This window comes from Cannabis sativa, chromosome X (assembly GCF_029168945.1).
Source record: "Cannabis sativa cultivar Pink pepper isolate KNU-18-1 chromosome X, ASM2916894v1, whole genome shotgun sequence".
Classification (NCBI taxonomy): domain Eukaryota; kingdom Viridiplantae; phylum Streptophyta; class Magnoliopsida; order Rosales; family Cannabaceae; genus Cannabis; species Cannabis sativa.
The window spans coordinates 17,151,445-17,178,431 of record NC_083610.1 but is presented as its reverse complement, the minus strand read 5'-3'; the positions used below and the strand labels follow the sequence as shown (position 1 = coordinate 17,178,431).

The following is a 26,987-nucleotide window of genomic DNA, read 5'->3' as shown; positions in this document are numbered from 1 at the left end:
GTCTATATGTCTCAACCTGAAGGCTACAAGGAGAAAGGAAAAGAACACTTGGTTTGCAAGTTGAAACGATCCATTTATGGTCTCAAACAGGCATCTCGCCAGTGGTACTTGAAGTTTGACAAGGTTGTGACATCGTTTGGTTTCGTAGAGAACAAGTTTGATCAGTGTATTTATATGAAGATCGATGGGAGTCGTTATATTTTTCTTGTTCTTTATGTAGATGACATTTTACTTGCAGCGGTTGATTTGTCACTACTAAATGAGACCAAAAATTTTCTCGTCTTCCAATTTTGATATGAAAGATCTTGGAGAGGCATCCTATGTTTTGGGGATTGAGATCCATCGTGACAGGAATCGAAAAGTTCTTGGCTTATCTCAAGAAGCTTACATTAATCGTGTGCTCAAAAGGTTCAACATGGATTTATGTAAAGCTGGTTCTGTTCCTATTCTGAAAGGGGACAAGTTCACTAAGCAGCAATGTCCTAAGAACGACTTGGAAAGAGGAGCAATGAAGAACATCCCTTATGCAAGTGTAGTAGGGAGTTTGATGTATGCTCAGGTTTGCACTCGACCTGACATAGCTTTCGTAGTCAATGTTCTTGGGAGATATTTATCTGATCCTGGCCTTGATCATTGGGTTGCAGCCAAGAAAGTTTTGAGATATTTGCAAAGAACGAAGAGTTTTATGCTTGTGTATAAGCATGTTGACAATCTTCGAGTTGTTGGTTATTCAGATTCAGATTTTGGTGGTTGTGTAGATGATTTAAAGTCAACTTCTGGCTATATTTTCACCTTGGCAGGTGCTGCTATTTCTTGGAAGAGTGTCAAACAGACTTTGATCACGTCATCTACTATGTATGCTGAGTTTGTTGCATGTTATGGGGCATCTTTGCAAGCTTTGTGGCTGAAGAATTTTATTTCGGAGATACGAGTGGTTGATTCTATTTCCACACCTATGCTAATCTATTGTGATAATGATGCTGCTGTTTTCTTTTCAAAGAATAACAAGATTAGTAGTGCTTCTAAACATATGGAAATAAAGTATCTCACTGTCAGAGACTTGGTCAAGAAAGGAGACATTGTCATTGAAAATTGCAAGACCGAGTCGATGTTAGCAGATCCTCTAACCAAAGGGTTAAGTGCCGTGCTGTTTAATAAACATGTAGTTAATATGGGCATTTTAGAATCTTTTAATCTTTTGGGTTAGTGGGAGTTTTATTTTTTGTTTGTTTTTAGAAATTATGATTTATAATTTTCTGAATAAAGTTATGAACTACATTTTATGTTTCAATATTTTTTATTGAATGGATATGTTTTCAATTATGTTTTGTTATATTCTCGAGAATGATTGAATTGAAAGCATGTGGTTCATATTGTTGTGATCATTGTCTTTTAAATTTATTTGCTTATTGACAATGATATGTTGTTGGCTTAATTCTTTAAGCAAGTTTAGTGACACTTACTTATTTTAAGTGGTGTATGTTTAATTTCACTGGCTTATTTATTAAGCATCACGGTATCAGTGAAATTGAGGACTGATAAGGATATTATGTTATTTTAAATTGATCACATGTTGAACATAATTCCTTACCACACTACTAGACTTATTGACCATGTCGATTTAATACTTTGGTATTTGTGATTATGAATGTCTTTTGTTGAGTTAAAAACAATATGTCTGTCATAGTTCATTATCAAAGGTTAAATTGGACCGGTATGTTGAGATGCTATCAGAGAACTATCAGTTTTTAAAGTGGCCACAAATGTTTTTTTGTTGTTCAACCCATGAGTCGTTTTCAAACAAAATTATTTTGATATATAATATATATGTATTAAAATCAATGTAGCCCAAGTGGGAGAATGTTAGACTTTTATTTGGGCTTACATTAAATTTTATTGGTTTTATTAAAACTTGGGTTGATTGGATAGTTCTTTGCTGTGTTAGCCCATATTGTTGGTGATCAATTGTTAATGGGCTTAGCATCTGTGAGTAAAGTCTAGGTGAAGCAGAAGTGTGGGCTTTTCTAGTTGACTGAAGCCTTTGATGAGCAGGCCCAGCCCAACTAGGGTTTTGTAGCTAAGTCCCCTCCCTAACTCTATAAATACATACTGTCTCATCACAATTGTATACCTTTTGATAATCAGAGAAAATAAACTGCTTCTGATTTAGAGATCTAGGGAGGAAGACTTAGTTGATAGTATTGCACTATCAAATTAGAGTAACTGTTGTGGATCAATCAGAGATAATTGCTATGGATCAATCAGGTACACATACTCAATTATCATATACTACTATTGTGTTCTATGTTATATACAAATAGATCTTGGGTTAATTGTTAATTTATATAACATTAGTTACTAGCTAGTAAAATAATTAAAAACACAAGAATAGGAATATGAAAGAAAAAATTAAATTTAGTATGTAAATAAAAAAAATAAATAAAAGAGTTAATTTTTTTTCTCATCTTAGATCTACATCTATTTTTGAAAAAAAAAATTATATCTCACTAAAAAATGTTTTAGAACCCAATTTCTCAACTTTTACTTTAATACTCTCCTATCTCATTTTCATTTTCTCTGTTCATCTTAATATTTAACATATTAATATTAAATAAAAATAATAATTTTTAACAAAATAATATGTAACACAAACACTAATCAAAAAATTATTTCAATATATTAAAAAATTATAACAAAACTATTAAAGTTTAGATTTTTTCATTATAACCCAAATCTGGCCACCGATACCGACCAAAATCTGGCCACCATTGTATAACTCTAAAAACACAATCTTAACAATCTAAAAAGCCCTAAAAAAATTTACAAAATAAAAAATAAAAAAATATACTTTAATAAAATTATTACAGATTAGATTTATACCTTAATGGACGTTGAGATTATTCAACGATTTTTACACCAAAAACGGCGATTGGAGCTACAACCACCACCTCTTAGCTCAGTTTACACTAAAAAGCTAAAAAAAAAAAGAAAAGAACGATCAAACATTGGGAATACAATTTTGGGTATGCTTGAAAAATAAAAGATTTAGAAAATTTTTTAGTAAAAATGGTGGAAAATAAAGAAATGGGGGTTGTATGGGTGGTGGATGCCGGTGAGGGTTTCGTGGCTCGTCTGGTTTTGTTCTCATAAAAAATGAAGATGAAGAAGTGAATGCAAAGAAATCAAGATTTTAACACTCTATATGTTGTCGGTTATTTACTAATAACTAGGGGTGTTCATCCGATCCAATCCGCACTTTTTTGGTCAAACAACATCCAATCCGCACTAGGTGCGGATTTCATATTTTGGATCCAATCCGATCCGCATAAGAGTTTAAATCCAATCCAATCCAATCCGCAATAGTGCGGATTGGATCGGTTATTTTGGATCGGTTACTTTTTTAATAATAAATTATTTAATATTTCATAGAAAAAAAAATTAAAAAAAGACTATTGTTTCTTAATCTCCAATACTAATCTATTTCCATCTCTATTTATATACAAATTAAACCAATATACATATATATCAATATATATACTTATCTTTAGATTTACACTAAAATATATATGTATCTAATTACTAAAATAAATAAGCTAGTATATATATTTAAACTTTATGTGTATGTGTCGTGAATAAGAATTATTTTTCTTGTATTTTTTTATTACAAAATAAATAAAATGCACCAACTCAATATATTACTAAAAAAGATTACGAAATTAGAAGTTTGTGTCTTTTTTAATTAAAATGTATTACATATTATAATTTTTAAAAAATATATATAATTAAGTGCGGATTGGATTGGATCGGTTACTTTTTGAGGTCAAACAACATCCAATCCGCACAAGTGCGGATTTTAGATTTTTCAATCCAATCCAATCCGCACAAGTGCGGATATCCGCATTTTACGGATTGGATTGGATTGGATCGTGCGGATTGGATTGGATCGGATACTTTGTGAACACCCCTACTAATAACCGACGACATAGGATGTTAACCCTCATTTCTTTTGCTCAGCCACAACAACTAAAGAAAAAAAAACCATAGCTATAAAAATAGGTACACTCTATCGATACAATATTTTTTATAATATAACCGTAATTAAATATCAATTTTCTATAGTTGGGAACCCAAAGATATTTTTTGGATGCTTTAGTTTTTCTTTTTTATAAATCAGCTAAAAAAATGCCTCTAAAACCCAGTTTTTTAGTAATAAATTCAAACACGAAAACACAAAAGTACAAAGAAAAGAAAAGAAAGCCCTAGAAATTTTCCCGAGGTTCACCCAAAATTTGAGTTACGTTCCCGAGCTGTTCCTAAGATGATTGGCTTGATCTTCACTATTTTTGAACGATTACAGTGTGTCTTTCAAGGATTCCAAGTCACATACAGATCAAGGTAATCTTATAAATTTTCTCTCTGTTTTTGTTTCTTTCTTTTATCTGTATTACAATGTTTCTTAACTCTCTATATCTTTGAGCTTTCTTGGAGAAATTTACATATTAATCCCGAGGCTTGAAGTGGTTAGGTATATATAGTAGCTTTTTGTTGTGGTAGTTAAGAGCCGAGGCTGTTATTGTTATTCCATAACTGAACGTTGAGTCGTCTGTAATACTTGTGTTGAATGAGCTAGAAATGGGTCAAAGCCCTTTTACCATGTATTAGTTAAGTCAGATAAATAGTTTACGTGGAGACTTATCCAACAAACTTGATACGAGCTATTGAATGCAGGTCTGCATATATATAAGAAAGGATGATGATATGATTTCATCATCGTTATTAGAACTCAAAAAGTATATAATATGACTTGATTTTGATCCAAACATTTTGGTATAATATTGTTAATCCACACAGTACCACCAAGTCCGGATCTTATATATATTATATTTAAGTAAAATATATCAGCAGCATGCAGTAGCAGTGTAGCATATATCTCTCCCATGCATTTGTTGGGGTTAAACATCTATATATTTTGCATATTAAGCTTTAATATTTAAAGTTGCCATGCACGTACGAGTGCCGCGTTGACACCCTTTAGTCACAACGACGAGGCAAAAGCCGGTAGATCCAGATGAGATGAGCATATATGAGACAAGAGATGGAATATACCATTCGTGCACATTAATTATATAAAATATAAACATATATATAAATTTGCAGGCTGCTTTTGAATAGTTTATTATATAAATGGGAAAAAGAAAAAACGAGTCCTAATAACTACGTTTGCACCCCTAGAGCGAGGCATGCAACCGGTGAATTAATGACACGTGGGCGTCTCGTTATTTGATGGTTTTGCTTGAGACACTTGGAATCTTGACAGACTTGATATTCACAGTTTTCGATGTAATCCACGTGTTGCACAATAACTACCGGACTACTCCAACGGCCACTTAAAGTATAACTATATATTTTTATGATGTTATAATTAATTAATTAATTGATACCTCCTACATACCACCAAGGGCTTAAGTTATTTAATTTAGCACAACTTATTAGTTTTTACCTGTATTAGAGAGTTTATTTATATTTATTATTTACATTCTAATATATCTAATAAAAATGACAGCTGAGAATCTAATAAGCAAACGGTAAATAATGGAATCCGAGTTAGGTTGGCATGCAATTAATCAATACAAAATGCTCATCCCAATATAGATCAATAACAAAGAACTATTTTAGAAACTCAGTTTTCAAGTGAAACTACTAATATATATTTTTTTCGGGTATATATTAATATATGTATATATATGGAAGAGGTTTCAATGGTTACATTTTTATTGTAACCATCATGGTTACATTTTTTTTAAGCCATTGGATTACTATTAAATGGTTGTGATAATTTGAAAATTAAATAAAAATAAATAATAAATAACTTGTAACCTGAAAGTAACCTAATCATTTATTTCCTTATAAAACTTTAATTAAGATTAATTATATTTTAAAATTAAATTAATTATAATTATTAATTAATTTTTTGCAATTTATTACTATATAAGGATATTTTAGCAATTTATTTTTTTATACTTAAATTATTTAAAATTTTATAGCAAAACTTTTTATAATTTAAAATTATACACATATAATTTCATAATTTAAATTTTATTATACTTGTAATCTTAATTTAATTATTACACTTAATTATTTAATTTTTTTATTTAAATATTTAAAAAGTAAAAAATGAAATAAGTAGAAGAATTTTTTAGAAAAAAAATGGCTGCACTTGTTTTGAGGTCTCATACTTAGTTCATATAATTGTAACAAAATAATTAAATATCATTTAAAAATAATTAATTATTTGAAAATTTATTATAAGAAGAGAATTTTAATTTGTGTCAAAAGAAGTTTAATTTTTGTAAAAAAAATAAATTTTATTGTAAATATTATAATTAAATGGCTTAATTATTAAAATAATTCAAGTAAGGATTTAAATATAAATATTAATTGCTAAAAGAGGTCTTGTTAAATATTTAATTAATTATTTTAAGAAAATAATTAATTATAATTAAATAATTTTAAAAAAGGAATGTTTATTTAATTAATTATTTTAAGAAAATAGTTAATTATAATTAATTAAATCTAAAAAAGAAAGTCTACCTATTAGTAACCTGCTATTACAGGTTAAAGAAAAATGTAACCATATAGTTACAATAAAAATGTAACCATTTAATAGTCACCCGTATATATATATATATGTGTGGTTTTCTTAACTCTGTTTCTCTATCGAAATTTAGAGCTGGATATCTATATTAGTTTCCACACATTATTGATCACTTGCGCGCAACTGGGCTAAAGAATTATAAATCAGTCTTCAACCAACACTTAATTAGTCATGATCACATGGCTTATAACAGGAAGACCATGACTTATTCTCTTCCAACGAAAGACTAAGCATTATATTTACCTAATAATTGTGTTCATAATTAATTTATTCGTGATACTTAGACTTTAATTCCATAATCTTCTATGTCAATTTGCTTTATGAAATATATATATATATATAAAAAAATACCCATATGAGAGAATATACCTAAATAATGCACGTTCATATATCCACACATATGATCATCTTTAAAAACTAATCAAAAAGCGAAATGATGAATTAATTAATATGGTCTTCCCTCCTAATAAGTTGCGTGGTTTAGAGTAAAATAAACGACCCACCACCAGAGATTAATTTAAATAATAATAATAATAATAAAGAACGTTTAATTATATATTTCATGATCTTTATATGGTGCGTTATTTAGATATATAGAATTAATTAATGAAATATACCCACATGATATATACTTTGATCAAATAATCAAGCTAATTAATATAAATTATAATGCGCTCCTGCTAATAAGTTGCATAGAATGAATATATAAACGACCCACATGAGATATGTTAAGCAGAAATAAGCAACTAACTGATTCCACTGGCCTCCTAACTGATAGACAGCTAACATGTGGAGTCCATTGCATAGCATGTGATTCAAGTCGTTATTTGTGTTTAATGCTATAATTTATTTCTAATCTTAGTTTTACATATTATCATGTTTCAGACAACTAATAATTGCAATATACATAAAGCTTTAATATTTGATTAAAAAATTTGAACAATTAATTACTTAGTTATTAAGTTATAATTCTATCTATCATTCCAAACAAAATTTTACTGATGTAATTTTCAATATATATTTATATATAAGAAATAGCGCTATATGTAACTACCAATATTTAATGGATTTTTACATTGACATACGTCTTCAAATTAATGGATTTGCTAATTATATATAATAACTTATTTAGTCTACAAAAGTTAAAGATTTAATAAAATTAAGAAAACATAGTATATATAAAAAAAAAAAGAAATTTAGATAAATTTACTGCATTAATTTGATGTAGATATACATATGCAATCATGTACAAATATATATAATAGCATAAAAATAGATAAATATATCCGGGACACTAAAATTTTGAAGTCCCATAGTGGATAACATGATTTTCTGATATATCTAGCTAATAGTTAAGGATGTTGAGAAGGGAAACTCTAGTTTTGATTAAACGCCTAAACAACCTCTCTAATCTCTCTTCAAAATCTTGAACACATGACTCGAGACTGTGCAGTTCGTTCTGAACATTCTCAATGTGAGTAGTGTTGTCAAACTTGGCAGTCTCATGGTACATGAGGCACTGCAACGCTTCATCAGCCTTTGCGAATTCGTTCGCATCGGCTTGATCATCATCCTGATCACAACTCACTTTTTTCTTGTACACAAGCTTGGAAACCAAAGACCAACCACTCATCATGGTTTGTGACTTTGGTCCAGAAACAAAGCACAACAAGGACTCAAAAATTGAAAGAGTCACTGCTTCAACTTCTTTCAAAACACTAATTAAGGCCATGGTTTCAGCACTGCTTTCTTTGTTGGAAGATGAAGATTTATAATTAGCACCAGCCTTCATGTTGTCCAACGCCTTACGGATTGCCTTTTTCACAACTTTCCTTGAGGCCATGTATTTCTTGACCTCGCCAACAAGGCCAAGTACTTCAGCACCTCGTCTTCTGCGCACGATAGATTGAACTTCTCGTGCGCATTCTTTGGTGTGCAGCACAGCATCTTTGGCTGCGCTGCACATGTCCAAGACCCTCAGAGTACCGTCGACCAATTCGTCTACCCATTTCTCTTGACGGCCTTGGACAAAGGCTTGTTGAGTTAGAGGTAGTTGGAATAGCTTCTCAACTGAATCATGCAAGTCCTCAAGACCACTTAGTTTCAGGCTTACTGAAGAGGAAGAGGTTGCATCGGAAGCTCCTAACCGGCACAAATGCTCGTCGCATTGCTGGAAAAGAGGGTGTGGTCTTGTGGGAAAGCTGTTAGAGCGAATATGGTACTGAGATTTGGAGGGAGCCATTTTGTTATTATGACTAATATTGATGATCAAAAAATATAATGTAAATATACTTTGATCTTAGTTTTGGTTTGGTTTGGTTTATTACCTTGGCCTAGTGCACAACATATTTATAGTATGATGAGATGAAGGAGAGAGACATTAATTAATAAGCATCTTAATTGGTCCAAGTATTAATGCATGCAATGCAATAGCAACATGGATTCAGATTTGGATCTAATAATTATCAAACACTATCTGACCGATGTTCATGCAATGTTTCCTGCCAACCAAAGAAACCAACTCATAACCTCATAAAATATTGAGATAAAATCTGAGAGTATCTCTCTTCACGCGATATAGGTGGTTAATTATAAAAAATATGTGGACATAATAAGAGTGACCCTTGACATGTTCCTATCGTTAAATTATTGATATCAAAACTAGAGACTAGAGAGTACTGTAAACATATTGACGTGTTCCCATTCTTATTACTCGAGAGTCGAGTGTGTGGTGGTGGTGGTCATTAATTTTTATTTCTCTTGCTTTGATTATATTTCACGCGTTTGTGTTATCGTGAATAGTTATTAGTTGTTGCTACACGTGTGATGTGATCATCATGTGAGGACTGATCATTAATATTTACTAATGCTAAATGCTAAAAACACACCAATAGTGCTTATTATACACTACTATAATATTGGGCATTCCATTCCCGGCCGACTGTCAAAACGTCCATTAATTTCAAGAATTGAAATGGAGTGACTACTACAAATGGATTAATTTCGAGGACTCGTCTATTGGACACTCAATATAACGTCGGTTTAAAACAAACAGTAGGCTTTACTAGCTTTTGGTATATAAGGGTTCAAAATAATTTTATTAAAGAAAATATTATGAAGGAGAGAATATAATTTTCTGTAAAATTGTTACTGTGTTTGGTTATCTATGGTTATTTTTATTTAGATTACTGTTAATAAATTATAGTGTTTGGTCGAGTATATGTACGGTTTTAAAATAGTAAAATAAAATAAAATAATAATTATTATTATATATATCTTTTAAGTTAATTATAAATAAAATAAAATTATTATTTGTAAAAAAATATATTTATTAATTAATAAATTTAATTTTATTGTATTGTATTTGTGAAAATGAATAACGGTTCACATCTATTTTTCTATACAATATTTTTATATTTATTTATGTAAAATTATTATAGTGTGAATAAGCATAAAGAATTGTCATATAATTTTTTTTTTATAAACGTCATATTTTTCCTTTGAAAATGAAGAATCTTAATATTTTGTTTTATTTAAATTTATTATTAATTTGACTTTTTATTTACTAAAACTTCTCATCAGATATTTAAATAAGGTTAATTATGATTCTTGCCCCCTGAACTTTGACATGTACTAAATCATGCCCCTTAAATTTTTCAGATCATTAAAAATGCCCCCTGAACTATCGAGATTGTAAGATTTAAGGACTTTTGTCTAATTTCATTCAATTTTACTATTCAGTGATTGTTTATGTACTAAACCATGCTCCTCAGACATTGATACACCAAATCATGCCCCTCGAACTTTGAAATGTACTAAATCATCATATCCTTTAAATTTTCATCCATGTTAGACTTTTTTACTAAAATTAGACAAAAGTCCTTAAATCCAACAATCTCAATAGTTCAGGGGGTATTTTTAATGACCTTAAAGTTCAAGGGGCATGATTTGGTACATGTTAAAGTTTAGAGGGCAAAATTTATAATTAGCCTTTAAATAACTGATGTAATGTTTAAATTCTGCTTTTTTTAAGGATTAACATTGCACTTTTTTAAGGTAGTTGAAATACTATTAAATGACTTAAAAAATCTAAAACTTTATAACAAATAGCATAATTATTGAGATTACCTTAAATCAAATGATGCAATTTTTTTAATAAGCATTGGTGGGTCCAGACAGTAATAGAATTACCGCCCAAACATTATTTTTGTGGGGTCCCTCACGCCTATTTCTTAGAATTAATTTATAATATTTTAGATTGTTAGAGATTTATAAATTACAACTTAATTGTAAAAACAATATAAAGATTAAAATAAACATATAATATACAATATAAAGATTAAATTACAACTTAATTGTAAAAACAATATAAAGATTAAAAATTAATTACTTAAATATTACAACATATATGTATAATATATAAGGAAAGTAGAAAAAATAAAATATATATAATATACAACATATAATATAAAATAAAAAATAAGATTTATATATACACTCACTCATAAATTTAAATGTAGATTAGTGAGGATTACTCTTACTTGAACAAGATATTATACTTTTGTTCAAAATCTTATTTCTCCCTAATCTATAAGCACTAGGAGAACTCTCATAGAAATAACTTTAGAAATTATTAAGCTTTTTAGGATTTCTAACAAAGTGCTTTGTTGATACTCATTATCATAAGCACCTCAGACCTCTTTATATGGTGTTTAAAATATCAATATTTAAAATTCTAACTCATAATCTCCTATGGATGTTATAAACTCAATGAGAGTAAAATGTATGTAACTTATGCACACATTATAACTCTTATAACATCAAAACTTCAAATTAAGATCTGCAAAACGTTTTTACACACTAAATATAAATGTGGAAGTTACACATAGTAACAAGTAACTATGTCATATGTTACAAAATGATGACAACTAATATAGATTGTTATATACACACTTATTAGTGTTACACATATCTATATATTATATTATTTATAAAACATATAACACACATCTCATTTTACCTCCCAAAATTCTCTGAAGCTCTCTCCTCCGACAATTCCACCATTACCATTCTCTCCTACTACTAGAAAAAATACTTTTAGTAACACTTTTTTTTAATTAAAGAAAATTAAAAGACAACACTTTTAAAAGTGTTGCCTCCTAGAGTGTTGCTAAAAATATAGCTAGAAAACAACACTTGTAAAAGTGTTACTATATGGTTGTAACTTATTAAAGACAAATAGCAATACTTCTTCTAAAAACGTACGTTGCTATATATAATTATAAAAATATTTGAAATAAAATATATATATATATATAGAAAAATTTCAATTTTTGACCCTAATAATACAACCTATATCAAAATTTATACCCCTTTATAATTTGTACAAATTTAGTCCATTAATTACATGAACTTCCCATTTTACCCTTTTTTTTTAAAAAAAAAAAAAAAAGCTAAAATCTGAAAGTGTATTTCTCTCTCTCTCTCTCTCTTCCCTCTTCCCTCTCTCTCGTGCACCACTCTCTCTCTCTAGGAAAAAATTGAAAAATTTATGAAAAAATTTCCCTCTATCCGTCCCACTCTCTTTATTTGCTGTTGCATGGTTGTTTTCTCGGTGGGTGTTGGTGGAAAACCGAAGCACAATACAACATCACTCAAGAATCTTACACCATTATAATGGGTAAGTTGCATTTTAAGCATTTTGTTTGACTTTATGTAGTTTAAAATTGTTATACGTGTGTTTATTGTTGGAACTGCTGTTTTTTGGTCTGAAATTGTTGAGATCTGGCAGATCTGGTTTTCAGTCGATTTCTGGGTTTTCCAGTGTTATCGATGATATGTCGATGATATGTCGATGGTTTGTCGATGATTATAAAGGAAAGGTCAGTGACGACCATTATCGACGTTATGTCGACATGATGTCGACATGTTGTCGACATCATGCAACAAACTTTGGGATTAACTATTTGTCGACAGAATGTCGACAACAAGCATTTTTGTTTTTTTAAGAAGTTGTCGATATTTTGTCGACATGATGTCGACAAAATATCGATGCAATGGAAAAATACCGTGGACAAAACATAAACATAAACATAACATTGACAGAAAATAAAGTTCATTAAAAATAACAAAAAAAAAACATAAAAAAAAAACAGAAAATAAAAGTTCATAAAAAAAAAAACATTAAATAAAACTCACCACAAACCATAACATAAGAAATTATTTTTTTTTAAATTCTTTGGCTTGTGGGTGAGCCTTGCAATACTTGCATAATGTTCCAGGCTTCACCGGTTTACCGTTGAAGATGCCCAGTTTGCAACGACGGCATCCTTTGGGGAACCCAGGTGGTGGAGCCGGCCATACACCAGTTTTGCAAAATTCTCTTTCAAGTTGCATGAACCTGAACTCGTTACCGTTTCGCTCTCTTTCGAAAGCTCGAGCGGCGTCCAAAACTTTCTGCATTGCAGGAGTAACTATGCCAACATCAGGCTCCTGCTTCAGCTCCTCAGGAGTTAGGATGGGGAATTTGCCGTTCTTTCTTGGGGCCATATTTCAAACTTAAGAGAATAAGAGAAATTTTTAAGAGTAAGAGATAGGTAGAATACAAGAGCACTTATGAATAAGATTTCCCTTTGCTTTTATAGAGCAGTAAAAATGTTGGGAATGTATGAAAATTTAATGGTCATTAAATGCGTAACTGTACAGGGGAAAACGCATGAAATGGCGTATTTGTCGACAGAATGTCGATACTATGTCGACATCTTATCGACAACATGCCAATTTAGTGTCACTGCTAACACATTTGTCGACGACATGTCGACTTCATGTCGATATGTTGTCGATAGGACACGTGTCTGACATGCAACGTTTCAGTTGGGAAGGGTTGTTGGGAACGTATGTAAAATTTATTAACATTTAATGTGCAACCGTTTTTAATTGTCGATTGAATGTCGATGGTATGTCGATAGTATGTCGATGACGAGCATGGTTGTTGTTGTTGTCGATTGTATGTCGATAATATGTCGACACAATGTCGACAATCAGTGCCCTAATTTCTGGTGTTGTGCTTCTCGACATTATGTCTATTGATATCGATGGGATGTCGATTTTTATTTTTTTTTGGTGTTTTTTCCTTTACTCACCTTGTTTTTTTGGTTTGCAATTGCAGGAGACAAAGTGTTCCTTGTTGTATCGTACGATGGTGTTTGGTTATGTGAGAATTATAATTGGATCTACAAAGCAAATAGCAGCTTGACGTTGACAGTTACAACCGAGACAACCCTACAAGAACTGCGACAAATTTTATATGAAGAGTTGGAAGTTGATCCGGTAGCGTATGATTTAAAGTTGGAGATTTGTTCCTTGTACATGAAGGGAAAAATGGTTGCGCCAGAGGTTATTAAGAGAGAACGCCAACTGAGAACGTTTTTAGAGATGAGGGCAACAATGTCAAATACAGAGTATCGTCTCCACAAAAAATTGTTGTGTTAAAATTAGATACGCAAGTGCACGTAATCACAAACAAGTAATACAGTGATAAGTAATGAGTATCGTCTCCACAAGGACTGTGAAAATAAAATTTCTATTGCAAAAATTAATTACCAAGCAACAAGCCTAAAAACTAAAATTAAATGATTAATGAATCAACTAAAGGAGTAAGAAAAATAAGTACATTAACTCAAAAGTAGATGCAAGATGAAAATAAAATTTAGTTGTAAGCTTTTGAAATGTAAAAGGCTTGAACTATTGAATCCCCCTATGTTCAGCAAAAACTGTGCGTTTTTGCTGCAGCAAAAATTTAGCAAATCTTTAGCAAAAATCCCAGGTTAACAAGAACTCCATTAAAGTGCACAAAACTCTTCCAAATTTTATGCAATCAATCCTTGGGCCTGTTCAAACATATTCCTATGCCAAGCAAGCTCAAGAATACCATTTCAAGCATAGTTCTCAATTGTTACACAAGGATATAACATATTCCTATATTATTTCAAATCTAACCTAAAAAAGATTAAGAACTTGTGTCATTCAAGCTAAGTCCATTACATTTAACCTTTCCAGAATTAAATATAACTCAATAATCAAGCTATTGGTGGCCAAACAATATCAAGAAATTAGCAATACACACACTTGAATGAACATGAGAATTTTTACTAAATATTTGCATAAGAAAATTACTCAACTAAACATAGGGTTCTTCAACAGTTCAAACCATTAAAAAGTTTAGCTCATAGCTAACTCAAGAACCACCATTACAAGATAAAACTTAGACATGGAGTTTGAATGTTAAGTTAAAGAAATTAAAAGAGAGAAGAAATTAAAAGAGAGAAGAAAGTAATAGCAAACAATAATGGAGGATTTTTCCAAAAGGATGGATGTTGAATCTTGTTGTGCTTCTCCTCTTTCCTCCTCCTTCTTCTTCTTCTTTCAATCTTCTTTTTTTCTGTGTAAAAATGGCAGCCCAAAACTCCTTTTTCGTTCAGCCCCTTTCTTTTCCCTAAAATGGAGGCTCCTCTCTTTCTTCTCTCTCCTTAGGTTTTGTACCTTTTTTTTGCCCCAAATAAACCCTACACATGTCATGTAGATAGCCTCCCCATGTAATAGCTCCAGCCACCACTCTTATATTGCCACATCATCTCCACAAATGCCACCTCTTTTAATGAAATGCCAACTCACCCTTTTTCTAAGAAAATAAAACACATCAGCCACAAATCTGTTTGCTGCAGCAAAAACTTCACAGAATTTCAGCAAAATTAAGAACATGACTAACTTGCTATTTTCTTTGCCAATTCATGCACAAGAGTTATTGATTTTAACTAACAACTTCAAAATACACACAAAGACATAAAACACTAAAACTTTCACAAATTAAGAGACAAACATAATTTAAATGACACACAATTACATAAGAAACATGCTTAAAGTGATATCAAATAACTCTTTACTCAAGAGTTATCAGAACGTTTTTAGAGATGAGGGCAACAATGTCAAATACAGAGTTTATGCCATTATTCGTGACCAAGGTGAGAAAAGTTGGGAATTCGGAGCCTACGCCGCCTACTAATCCTCTCCCTCGGAGTGTGGTAGGGTCTTGCATTCCCGAAACAGATGTTGGGATTGGTGTGAATGAGGAGGTTCCGGCCAATTTAGAGGTTCCGACCAATTTTGATGTTCCGACCAATGTAGGGCAAGAACAAGAAGCGATAGAATTTCATCAGTTTGAAGAGTTCGATACACCCTTCTACAATAATGATCCTATTGTAGATTTGAATATGGACGATGACCATGATTTAGCAGTCGATGAACCCGTAGCGGGACCGTTGTTGAGGTTAGAGTGTGTACCGAGTAACCAAGGTACACAGCGAGAACGACAACCTCGTAGTGAAAATCGCACTACACCTGGAACTAGCAGTAGTCGACCAGGCAGAACTGAAGAACATGCTCGTCATGCAACGTTCTCAACGTTCTCCTCTTTCGAAGTTTGTACCAAGTTCAAAGCTCCCATGTGGACAAAGGAAGATATAATGGAAAATCATGAGCTAACTACTTGTTTACAAAGTAAGGAAGCAGGGGTGATAGAGCTTGGTAATTTTTATGAAAACAAGGAAGAACTGAGACAAGTTGTGGGTAGGTTTGCCCTTAATAACAATTTCGAGTGGATGGTGAAGAAGTCATCCCCTGATGTGTTGTACGTTACATGCAAGGCTCCAGATTGTAAATGGAGATTGAGGGGGAGGAAGAAGATGCATTCTGACAACTTTGAGGTCACTGTATTTCACAATGAACACACATGTAACTTGAATGCGAGACGTTCAGATCACCGTCAAGCAGCACCATGGGTAGTTGGCCACCTTATTAAGGGGAAGTACACCCAAGACGGAACTAAGTACAAGGCTAAAGACATACAGAGGGACATGTTTGACAACTACGGTATCAGTATGAGTTATGTGAAGGCGTGGAGGTGCAGGGAGATGGGACTTACGTATGCTAGGGGTACGCCTGAGTTTTCATACATGAAGCTTCCTAGGTACTTGTACATGCGTCGGAACGAGAAGAATCCAGTACCATTACTGACTTGTACTTAGAGGATGAGCGGTTCAAGTACTGTTTTATATCACTCGGTGCATGTAGAAGGGGCTTTTCTTTTTGTCGTCCTGTTTTGAGTATCGATGGCACCTTCTTGAAGACGAAGTACGGCGGTATAATGTTAGTTGCCGTGGCATACGATGCGAACAACCAATTGTTGCCGGTTGTTTATGGTATCGTTGACGTTGAGAATAACGACTCCTGGACGTATTTCTTACAGAAGTTGAGGGTAGCAATTGGCGTGGTTGAGAACTTAGTGTTTGTGTCAGATAGGCATCAAAGCATTGATCATGCTGTTGAACTCGTTTTTCCCGAAGCAGTCCACTGTGCATGCTATCACCACATTGTTATGAACGTGAATGCCAAATTCAAGACTGATGCTTTTCACAACCAAATATATAATGTTGCTTACGCATGGTCGAAGACTGAATGCGATAGAGAGTTCGAGAAGCTTAGAAAGATGAATCCGCCATTCTTTGCATATGTGGAGAGTATAGGGTTTGAGAAGTGGGCTCACCCTTATTGTTTGGGCGATAGATACAACATCATGACGAGCAACGCTGCTGAAAGCTTCAATAGTGTCACAGAAGAGTTCAGGAAATATCCAATAACTACTTTGGTTGAATTTATCAGGTTCACACTCCAATCGTGGTTCGCTGATCGCCTCGAAAATGCTGACAAATGTGCTACCCCTTTGGCCACGCTCTTCGAAAAGAACTTGGCAAAAATTCATGAAAATGCAAGGTACAGGCGCGTCCAACGAAATGGAGCCAATTTGTATAACGTTGGTAGGGGACCTAACGGTGAAAGAGGTGGTGATGTGAATCTAGTTGAAAAAACATGCACCTGCGGCGTGTTCACGTTATTGAAACTCCCTTGCCTTCATGCATGTGTCGCGGCATTGAAAATGAACACAAGTGTGTACACGCTTTGCTCACCTTATTATTCAAAAGAAACGTGGAGGAAGATTTACGATGATACCATCAATCTCGCTGGTGACGAGGATGATTGGGTTCTCCCAGAACACATCAAGAATATGAAAGTTGGGGTACCAGTGGAAAAGAAGCTTGTAGGTCGTCCAAGAAAAAGCAACGCTGGAAGAAGACGGGAGAACCGTTTCCCGTCTGGTGATAAAAAAGGTTCTGTACCACGAAACTGCAGCCGCTGTGGTGCTTCAGGCCACAACAGAGCAACATGCAAAGCCCGCATCTGAGGCGTCTTGTACGTATTCGTTGGGAAATTTGATATATTGTAATGATGCATATTTTGTCATAGTTATTTTTGTTGAGGTTGAATATTTTTCAAATATTTTAATTATTTTTAGGTTTAATAGTTATTTTTGTTGAATAATGTTGATATTTTATATTTGAAACCACGTATAATTATCAAAATTTGAACGAAAAGAAAATCTATATATACATAACTGTAATGTTAATTACACAAAATATACAATGTCCCAATAATTACACATATAATCAGCCGACATTTTGGTAAAATAAATCGACACACCACCGTTGACGAAACATGGCTATCCGGTCTGGCGTCACATCGGTCAATCCACGCTGCATCATGAGATGCTCCACATACTCAATGCAATACACGCCACAATCACCACTAAATGCAAAATAAAATGTAAAGTCAGTCTAACGTAAAACATATTTTAATACTATAGTACTTTTTTATCGCTATGTACCTGGTTGCTGACTTCGGAACTAAGTCGTGAGTGGCTCGAGTCGCGTGCATTTTTGGAAGCACCGTGATGTCACCGTTAGCTAACGCCATGATCTGGTTGTTATGTGGAAATTCCCCGGTTGCAAGGATTAGCGAGGGCAGCAGTTCTGACCAAACCTTCAAGATGGGTTCCATGGCGGTCCAATGACAGACGCTGGAATCACAGTCGTAGACATTAATTTTCCACAGCTCTATGTCGACTTCAACTGTGACCCAGTGTCTTGCCGTGGGAAGGTGCAGAACGAAGTAAATAAACTCGTTACCCCTCCATCTCTCAAAGACTTGGGACTGTAATTACAGAGAACAACGAAACAATTAACAAACCATAATAATCTTCCCAAACAATTAACATTTAAAATCTTACTAAAACAATACCTTATGAAACCCTGTGCAGTAGTCCAGGATATATTCCTCCCACTTAAAGTTTTTCCTCGGACCCTTGTGGCTCGTCCATGCACTGCTGATCATGGCGGTCACGAATGTGGAGAGAATGATACCCTTCTGAGGAAATGTCAGTGGATAGTCGGTGCGTCGCCTCCTCAGCATATGCATTGCTGCATCTATATGCTGCATATAAACGGAAATGTCAGTTACACAAAAAAATATATTAATTGCACATAAAGTTGTAAAGTGAAGTAATATTATAAAATACTTTACTTACGTCATCTGTAAGCCATTCCTTTGGTGTGAGCATTATCCAAAAGAATCCTGGACCGTAATCACCACTTCTCAAATCCCGAAGTCGGTGGTTCGGAATGAGTCCAACACACCACTTTCGGAAAGTGGTTAACAATTTCTCATCCGGTGGCTCCAGGGGATCAAAAGTCGAAGATGGCCTATGTCTCCTCTTCATCTCCGTATAGTCACCGAACCATACAGGAGGCTTTCTCTTCCTCTTCCGACTCTTAACCACTGCAGGTTGTGCCTCTATGGACAGAATCTCACCCTGCGACTCGGTGTCATGTACATGGATAAGAGGTTGTGCCTCGATCGGAGTCGCTGGAGCTCCCTCATAAGGATCGTAATCGTCGGGGAAGACCTCATCCTCTTCTACTGGGGGTGAAGCAGCTGGTGGTGGGGTAGATGGATCCGCCGGGGCCTCCGTGCCGAAGCTGTCGTTGGCGGACGATTCAACATGGCCAATATGTGTCTGAGCTGCTCCATAATTACGTTCTGACCACCCTTCAGCTCTACATGGCTGGTCTCGTATGCCTTCTTCAGCTCGACATGAGCAGCATACAGACCCTGAGTGTCACCCTCGATCCTATCCAACCGAGCCACTAAATCAGTGTACTCGGCACCCCGAACGCCTGATGCAGATGGTGCACTGGGCTGAGGTTCTGAAGCAGTGGCCTGAAAAAATATATATCAAAAAAATATGGTAAGCATACGATATACCCTCCACTATATAAAAAATAATAAAAAATAAAGACATAAAAAAAAGTTCCAGAAATTGGTACCTGAGTGTCGCTTTCCTGAGTGTCTGGGACCTGAGTCTCGGTACCCGACTACCCGCCCTCGGCCTCCGTGTCATCCACAAGATCATCAACCGTGTTCTCCACACCATCGTAAGATATTGTCCTCACAAATGCCTCCTCCTCCGTCCGTGGAAGTAGCCCCTTCACCACTTCCGCATTCTCGTTTATGGTTTAACAAATATCAAAATAAAACCATTTAGCATTTATTACAAGCATTTATGTTAAATAATTATTCGTAACATAAGTGAAAATCATACCCGTCTAGAAAATCATGCGCTGACGTCTTTCTTCCCAATATCGCCTTTGCTCGTCCAAATAAGCATCCCTGTGGAACCGAATCCCGTGGTTCGTGCCATACCTCTTGCCAACCTCCAAAATGGCCTCGTACGCCCAATATTGACCGCAGGTGCGAAGCCATATGCTGTGTATTTGCACTCGTGCTGAACATCCGAACTCAGCTTCTTCTCGTAGTTGGCCTTCTGTTTCAACATGTCTTTCTGAAGCGAGTGCATGAGTCTGGCGAATGAGTGCTTCCCCCAAGGAATCCGGAAGAAGAACTCGAGGTCTTCCACATATCTAATGATGTGAGGCGTGATCAGCGCGTTGGCCTCGCGGCCGAATCACCGACTCCACAAACAAGCACAAGCCGAGCTTGTACAAGTCTTCCGGGTTACAGCGGTTGTGAGCCCGAAGTTGGAGTGCTTCGTCTTCACACTATCGACCGGTTGAAATATTTGTTGATCAATCGGTCTGACCCCGAGCGCGCGACCTGCGCAGCCTTCTCCTCTTCTGTTGGCCCCGAGGAGAAGTCCAAACCCGTAATGAGTGCAAACTCCAGCACCCCGAATCGGACCTCCTTCCGACCAACATAAAACCTCATCCTCAACTCCTCCTGAGCATCCACTTTCATTTTGTGGAGCATCAGCTGGTGAAATAACACCGAGGAGAATGTCAGTGGTACGGCATTCCAGAAGCTCCCGAAACGGCTTTCCTTCGCCGTGTTATTAAGGTTGAACTCCTCAAACCGAGCTTTAATTTTTGCAAAAATTCCAGTGCCCCTATATGTGACGCGGCCAGTGAAATGCTCGGGTGCTGGAATAATGAGTCTGGGAGCCATCTGAAAAAACAAAAAAACAAATAAATAAAGCTGCTAAAAAATTTAAAATTGTCGACATAACATCGACATCATGTCGATATTCAGTCGACATTATCTAACAGTAAGCACACAAAAATTTCAAAACAAACATGTCGACATTATGTCGACATACCCTCGACATTATGTCGACATTATCAAAAGCAGAGAAAATACTTTCATGTCGACAAAATGTCGACATCCTGTCGACATTCAGTCGACAATTCAAACAAATAACAATTACACAATATATCGACATACAGTCGACATACTGTCGACATTCAGTCGACAATACAACCTAACAATCAACATGTTCATTTAATCGACATACCATCGACATACTGTCGATAAGTCGTCGACAATATAGGGCAGAAATACTCTTAAAATACCAGTCGACATCCTATCGACATACAAGCGATATCCTATCGACATACAAATTACAGTAACATTCAAACAGACACTCAATCTATCGACATCCTATCGATAACCTATTGACATGTCATCGACAACCCTGTAATTTACACAGATTTCATTGAAACACTACACCTAAAGATCACAAATGCTACACAAAATCCACTAATCTCAACAACATGCAATAATTGGCATCCAAATCTATGAAAAATGTATTTTTTTCTCAAAACATAAACATTACCTTTTAATGATCACGGGTGGTGGTGGCGACGGGTACTGCTCGTGGTGGCGAAGGCCTCTGTTCGGTGTCGACGATCACGGGTGGTGGTGGTGGCGACGTTTTGTGGTCCGTGGTGGTTCGTGGTGGTTCGTGGTGGTCACTGGGTCGTGGTGGTGGTCCGTGGTGGTTCGTGGTTGGGTCGGGGTCGTGGGTGGATGGCCGGAGTGGGTCGGGGACGTGGGTGGATGGCCGGAGTGGGTCGTGATGTTGGGTCGATGTCGAAGAGGGATAGGGAACGACAGAGAGAGAGATGGAACGACAGAGAGAGAGAGAGAGAGAGAGAGAGAGAGAGAGAGAGAGAGAGAGAGAGAGAGAGAGAGAGAGAGAGAGAGAGAGAGAGAGAGAGAGAGAGAGAGAGAGAGAGAGAGAGAGAGAGAGAGAGAGAGAGAGAGAGAGAGAGTGAAAGAGAGGGAAAGACGGAAAGAGAGTGTGAATAGGAAAATTAAATTTGAGGGGTATTTTGGGTACAAATGAGTAATAGTGGAATTAATTTGTATAAATTAGTGGAGGGTATATATTTTAAAATGGGGTATTTTATTAGGGTCAAAAATTGAAATTTCCCTATATTATCATTAAATTTGAGTTGATGACACAATTTCAATATTGAGAGTTGCAGCAAAAATAAATTTACTCTTATTGTGTAAAAATGCATAATATTCGTTACATGAAAGATTTATATAAAAAAAAAATTGTAACAACTAAATAAAAAGTTAACAAAAGAAGAGAAACACTAAATACAAATTTAATATCTATTTCTCTAAGATTTCATTAAGTACTCTTTTAAATGCTATAAAAATCTGAGCACTTTGTTCATCTCCTTCCAATGATAATTAGTTGCTGGATGATCCATCTATGCATCTCGTATTGTTTATTTTGAGAAATCTACAAGTTAATTAAACAAAAATAAAAATTATAATCGTTAGAATTAATCATTGTGAACATCTTACTGTCATTACATATATAAAAATTACTAATAATTACTATAAGAAAATCTATTCAGCAAATGAACAAATAATTTCCAGAACAATTACCATAAATTTGCTACATAGAAAATGAATAATTAATAAGGAACCTGCAAGTTTGCAAATTGACTCAATACCCAGAATCATGTAATTCAATTATAATTATCTTATATAATTTTGTGTTTATGTATAAACACACATTTATAGAGTGGTGATTCATGATTGATGAAAGAAAAGAAAAAATTTTAAAAAAAACATAAGCAACTCAAATGGATGGTTTGCATAAAGAAAAATAAAAATGACCTAATAGAGCCAAAAGTGTAATCCATACGTAAATTTGATGAAGAATTTCGATGTTGAATGTATAAGTTATTACTTGAAAACACCAAGACATTATTTTAATTAATGTAGAACTTCAATAATGAAATTGTAAAATTTTAAAGTACGAAATCTGTATATTAATTAATACCAAACATATATAAAAAATAAGCATTAAGTATAGAAACTACATAGTTTCTTTGGAACATTTCTTAATATCAATGGTGGTTTAAAGAAAGCAAATTGCAGTTTTACTTTTTTTATTTTAGGTAGCTCATTTTTATAAGTACGCATTATTAGAAGGAGGTTACACTCCACTAATTAAAACTCAGTTTAAATCTTTACTATATGTGGTAACATTTATATAGAAAGTATTGTCTTTTTTCCTTCATCAATCAAAACACTTTTTTAAAAGTGTTACTATTAGTAATTATTATTTAGTTTAAAATATAAACTTTTTAAAAATATAATATTTTTAGCGACGTTTTATATTTTTGTGTGTCTAATTATAAAAATAAATAAGTTACCAACACTTTTTAATTAAGTGTTGTCAAATAACTGTTGTTAAATAATATTTTTGTAGTAGTGGCCTTCTCGTCTTTCATCTCTTACTCTTGCCTCTCCTGTCATACTGCTATTAATATAATTAAGTATTTGACTGTACATATAATTTAATTTAATAGCTATTATGAAATATTGTTCACTATTTGTAAAGTGGCCGTGTACTATATCTTTATATATTAAAAGTGCCTATCTAACGGCATTTCTTGGTTTAACAGAATATACTTTAAAAATAAAAGAATATTCTGTTAAATCTAACAGAACAGAAGATCAATGTTCACTTCTCTAATCTTATACGACCATCCTTCGGTAACCTTACGATTAGTTTCAAAAGCCCTAACCTAACTAGGATCTCTCACTCCCAATCGATTGTAAGCCCTCCACACCGGAAATTCAAGTTCGATTCGTTGGTGGATGCCCATGAAGCCAATCGTATTATCGAAGCCAATCCTAATATCATGACCCCAAATTTTAAGCAGCCTAGGCTCATCTCCATCAAATGTGGTATGACGATTCCCCAACACTAGAACCCACCTCCGCCCTCTTTTGCTTCTTGTGAGTCTACAAATTTGACTTTTTTTTTTAGGGTTAGGGTTAGGGAATTTTCGGATAGGTATGTATGTCTTGTTGTTGATCGATCAAATGTTTATTATTGAAAATTTGACCAACTTTTCTATTTTCTTTGTTTTCTGAATTTGCAGTTGGATTGGGTATACGTGTAACTATAAAGATGGATTATCGGATCACACCTCCTGTAAGATCCGACTTCTTTTTTTTTTCTGGTTATGAAGCTTTATTAGCCATAGTAACGATCGTGTACTTTGTTTGATTATTCTACTTTATTAACTTCACGATTGAACCCTGCGTATTTTCGGAGATAACAAACAACAACGAATTTTGCTTTACTGGACGATAGTGAGCTTTTGTGATGTTAGTTTTGTCCACAGTCGATATATTGTTGGAGTTACCAATTTGATTACTCATAATTTGGGAAAACAGTAATGAAGATTGTAATAGAAATACAAAATTCTTAGGAGCATAAATGTGTCTCCCTGTTATGTTTGGTGAAGAAATTCTACTTTTATAGTATTGGTTTCGTTGTCAAATACATGGTTGGTATATCTTTGCTTATTTTAGATCTGTGGTATTGTACTATTGCCTCAAAGGTATATGATCTATGTGATGGTTGCACCACTGATAATATGTTTATATATAATATACATCTTTGTGTGGTTTTAATTATGAAATTCGAGCTGAGTAACTGGATGTTTCATCTGTCATGTTACATCTATCAATGTAGCCCTTGTTCATGCTATTAGACATTTTCCTACCAGTGAAATTTTTTGGCTTTACAACTATGTCCATATTAGAACAAGAATAAAGAAACTTCAGATCAGAGTTCCACCATCACAGTAACATATGCAGGGAGTTATGTTATAAAATTAGATTGTATAATTCATTCTTCATTAATAATTGATCCTCTAAAAGCTAGAAAAGTTCTTATAATAAAAGTTTTTTCGCATTTCCCTTTTTGATAACATGTTTTTCTTAAAAAAAATAGACCTTTCTTTTTTGACCCCTCGATCTGGTTGTAGCACCCAGTTTAATAGTTGCACTCATTGAAGGCTCTGTTAGGACTAGAAGGCTCATTATTGCTTCTGTATGATATTTTATGAATTTTATTATTTTATATATTTGAGCTAATTCCTTTTGCTCTTGTCCCACTTCTCAAGTTTACGGACAGCAAGACCATAATGGAATATATGTAAACTATGTTGGGGTAAACCTCAATTACTAAACACATGCTAAAACTTTTTAAATTATGTAACAATGTCATAGCTTTTATGTTCTTATACAAGTCATTGATCCATTTTATACATATTATGTAACAATGTCATAGCTTTTGTGGAGATTCATGTGTTGTTAAACTTATGGAGTAAGCAAGTTAATCCACATTAGCTTTAATCTTCCAAATTTATTTTGTGATTAAATCTCTTCTGCTTAATACTGTTCTTTAGATGGGAAGCAAATATTTGTTAATGGCTTCATACTAAAGGTATTGAATTTTTCCTTTTTTTTTTTTTTGTTGTAACATGAATTATTTTTCACATAGCTTGAAGCCAATTAATGCGTAAATGAGTTAAGTGATAATAAAACAAAACTAATGCTTGCTGGTTGACTCATGTTATCTTTCCACTACTAAACTATTGATAAACTATTTATTTGAATAACAAACAATGACATACTTGTACTTTGAGATTGAGGGTAAAACATTTTTGGTCAAAACTGATTCTCCTTTTATTTCAAGCATAATTTTTTTGAAATTGCACGCAGATCAGCTATGCTGCCTACAAGACCTTTTAATCTTTTGTTTTCTTTTTCATTGCTAGCTAAGTACTGAATTTTCAATGCTAGATACTTAGGTATATGTATATCAAATATCTTCTTTTATTCTTCTGATTAACTCATTTTAACTATTGTTGCAGGCTAAGTGAGCCTTTCGTAATGTTCCTCAAAACCATATAGTTCATGAACTGACAATGACAAATATATTCCGCCAAATAAGCATGCAATTACTTGAAAATGTACGCGTCCAATGTTGAGTTTCAACATAATCATATTCCTTCTTCTAGGTTTGATAATGTTGACTTTTAGGTTTCTTTTACACATCCATTGTTGTGCAAGCTCAAATAGATAAAAATGGCATGTACTTTACAAATTCTATTATTTTTATCTATAATACTTTGTTGTTGAATCAATTTTTTTTTCTCTTTTCCATCTTATAATATTCCTTATTATAAAGGGCAATAATAACATTTCAAAAAAAATTAGACTTTATTGTACTAATTTGCTGTCCACTAAGAGCTTTATCATTGCTCTCTTCCTTGCCATTTTTTACTCATTATTGTCTTTTGGGTTACGGTTGAAATACATTCCCTGAGTGACTCTACTGATATGACAACTATTTCTAATATTTGCACTACATTTTTTTTTTGAATAATATTGTATATTATAATAATTAAAAGTTATAATAATAATAAAAAATAAAAATGTAACTAAGTATACGTATACGTGCAATGCACGTAACTTCAATCTAGTAGATATTACTATTGCTTAATAATAATATTCTTTCTTAACATAAAATATTGTTATTAGATACTAAGTGGATGCAGGGCCGGTCCTAGGTATAGGCGGACTAGGCCCGCGCTTAGGGCCTACTTATTTTAGGAGTCCAAATAAAAATATATATTTTAAAAAATACACATATTTTTTTAATAATTTTTAAAAATACTATTTATTTTTATTGTAAGGGTTCAATTTTTTTTTTTTGCCCATCCATTTTAACTCAGGCCGGTCCTAAGTTGATGATATACAT

The 26,987-nt window shown here is 33.6% G+C and overlaps 2 protein-coding genes and 2 long non-coding RNA genes across 4 annotated transcripts; 1 reads left to right on the top strand and 3 right to left on the bottom strand.

Annotated features, from left to right (window-relative positions):
* Positions 1 to 7,850: 7,850 nt before the first annotated feature.
* LOC115702814 (uncharacterized) lies at positions 7,851 to 9,099 on the bottom strand. The gene has a single exon (XM_030630254.2). It carries the CDS (start codon positions 8,895 to 8,897, stop codon positions 8,001 to 8,003), a length of 897 nt encoding a protein of 298 aa, XP_030486114.1. The 5' UTR covers positions 8,898 to 9,099; the 3' UTR covers positions 7,851 to 8,000.
* A 9,030-nt stretch (positions 9,100 to 18,129) lies between these two features.
* Positions 18,130 to 20,365, bottom strand: LOC133032072 (uncharacterized). Its single transcript, XM_061105892.1, has 6 exons — positions 20,306 to 20,365; positions 19,982 to 20,106; positions 19,131 to 19,581; positions 18,845 to 19,036; positions 18,432 to 18,757; positions 18,130 to 18,352 (listed from the first exon to the last, which is right to left on the bottom strand). Exons 1-6 carry the CDS (start codon positions 20,363 to 20,365, stop codon positions 18,214 to 18,216), a joined length of 1,293 nt encoding a protein of 430 aa, XP_060961875.1. The 3' UTR covers positions 18,130 to 18,213.
* A 515-nt stretch (positions 20,366 to 20,880) lies between these two features.
* LOC133031830 (uncharacterized) lies at positions 20,881 to 22,281 on the bottom strand. Its single transcript, XR_009684903.1, has 2 exons — positions 21,732 to 22,281; positions 20,881 to 21,064 (listed from the first exon to the last, which is right to left on the bottom strand). It is a non-coding gene; the product is annotated as an uncharacterized LOC133031830 (long non-coding RNA).
* A 1,693-nt stretch (positions 22,282 to 23,974) lies between these two features.
* LOC115720992 (uncharacterized) lies at positions 23,975 to 26,458 on the top strand. The gene is made up of 3 exons (XR_004012357.2): positions 23,975 to 24,166; positions 24,313 to 24,365; positions 26,098 to 26,458. It is a non-coding gene; the product is annotated as an uncharacterized LOC115720992 (long non-coding RNA).
* The last annotated feature ends 529 nt before the right edge of the window (positions 26,459 to 26,987 follow it).

What these genes read in the sequence shown, in the direction of transcription:
- LOC133032072 (XM_061105892.1), bottom strand. Translation starts at nt 20,365, where the DNA reads ATGGCTTCGCACCTGCGGTCAATATTGGGCGTACGAGGCCATTTTGGA. An exon ending in GACACGGAGGCCGAGGGCGG is followed by an intron (nt 19,582 to 19,981) that starts GTAGTCGGGTAC and finishes CGCCAACGACAG; the next exon opens with CTTCGGCACGGAGGCCCCGG. An exon ending in AGGAATGGCTTACAGATGAC is followed by an intron (nt 19,037 to 19,130) that starts GTAAGTAAAGTA and finishes GTTTATATGCAG; the next exon opens with CATATAGATGCAGCAATGCA.
- LOC115702814 (XM_030630254.2), bottom strand. Translation starts at nt 8,897, where the DNA reads ATGGCTCCCTCCAAATCTCAGTACCATATTCGCTCTAACAGCTTTCCC.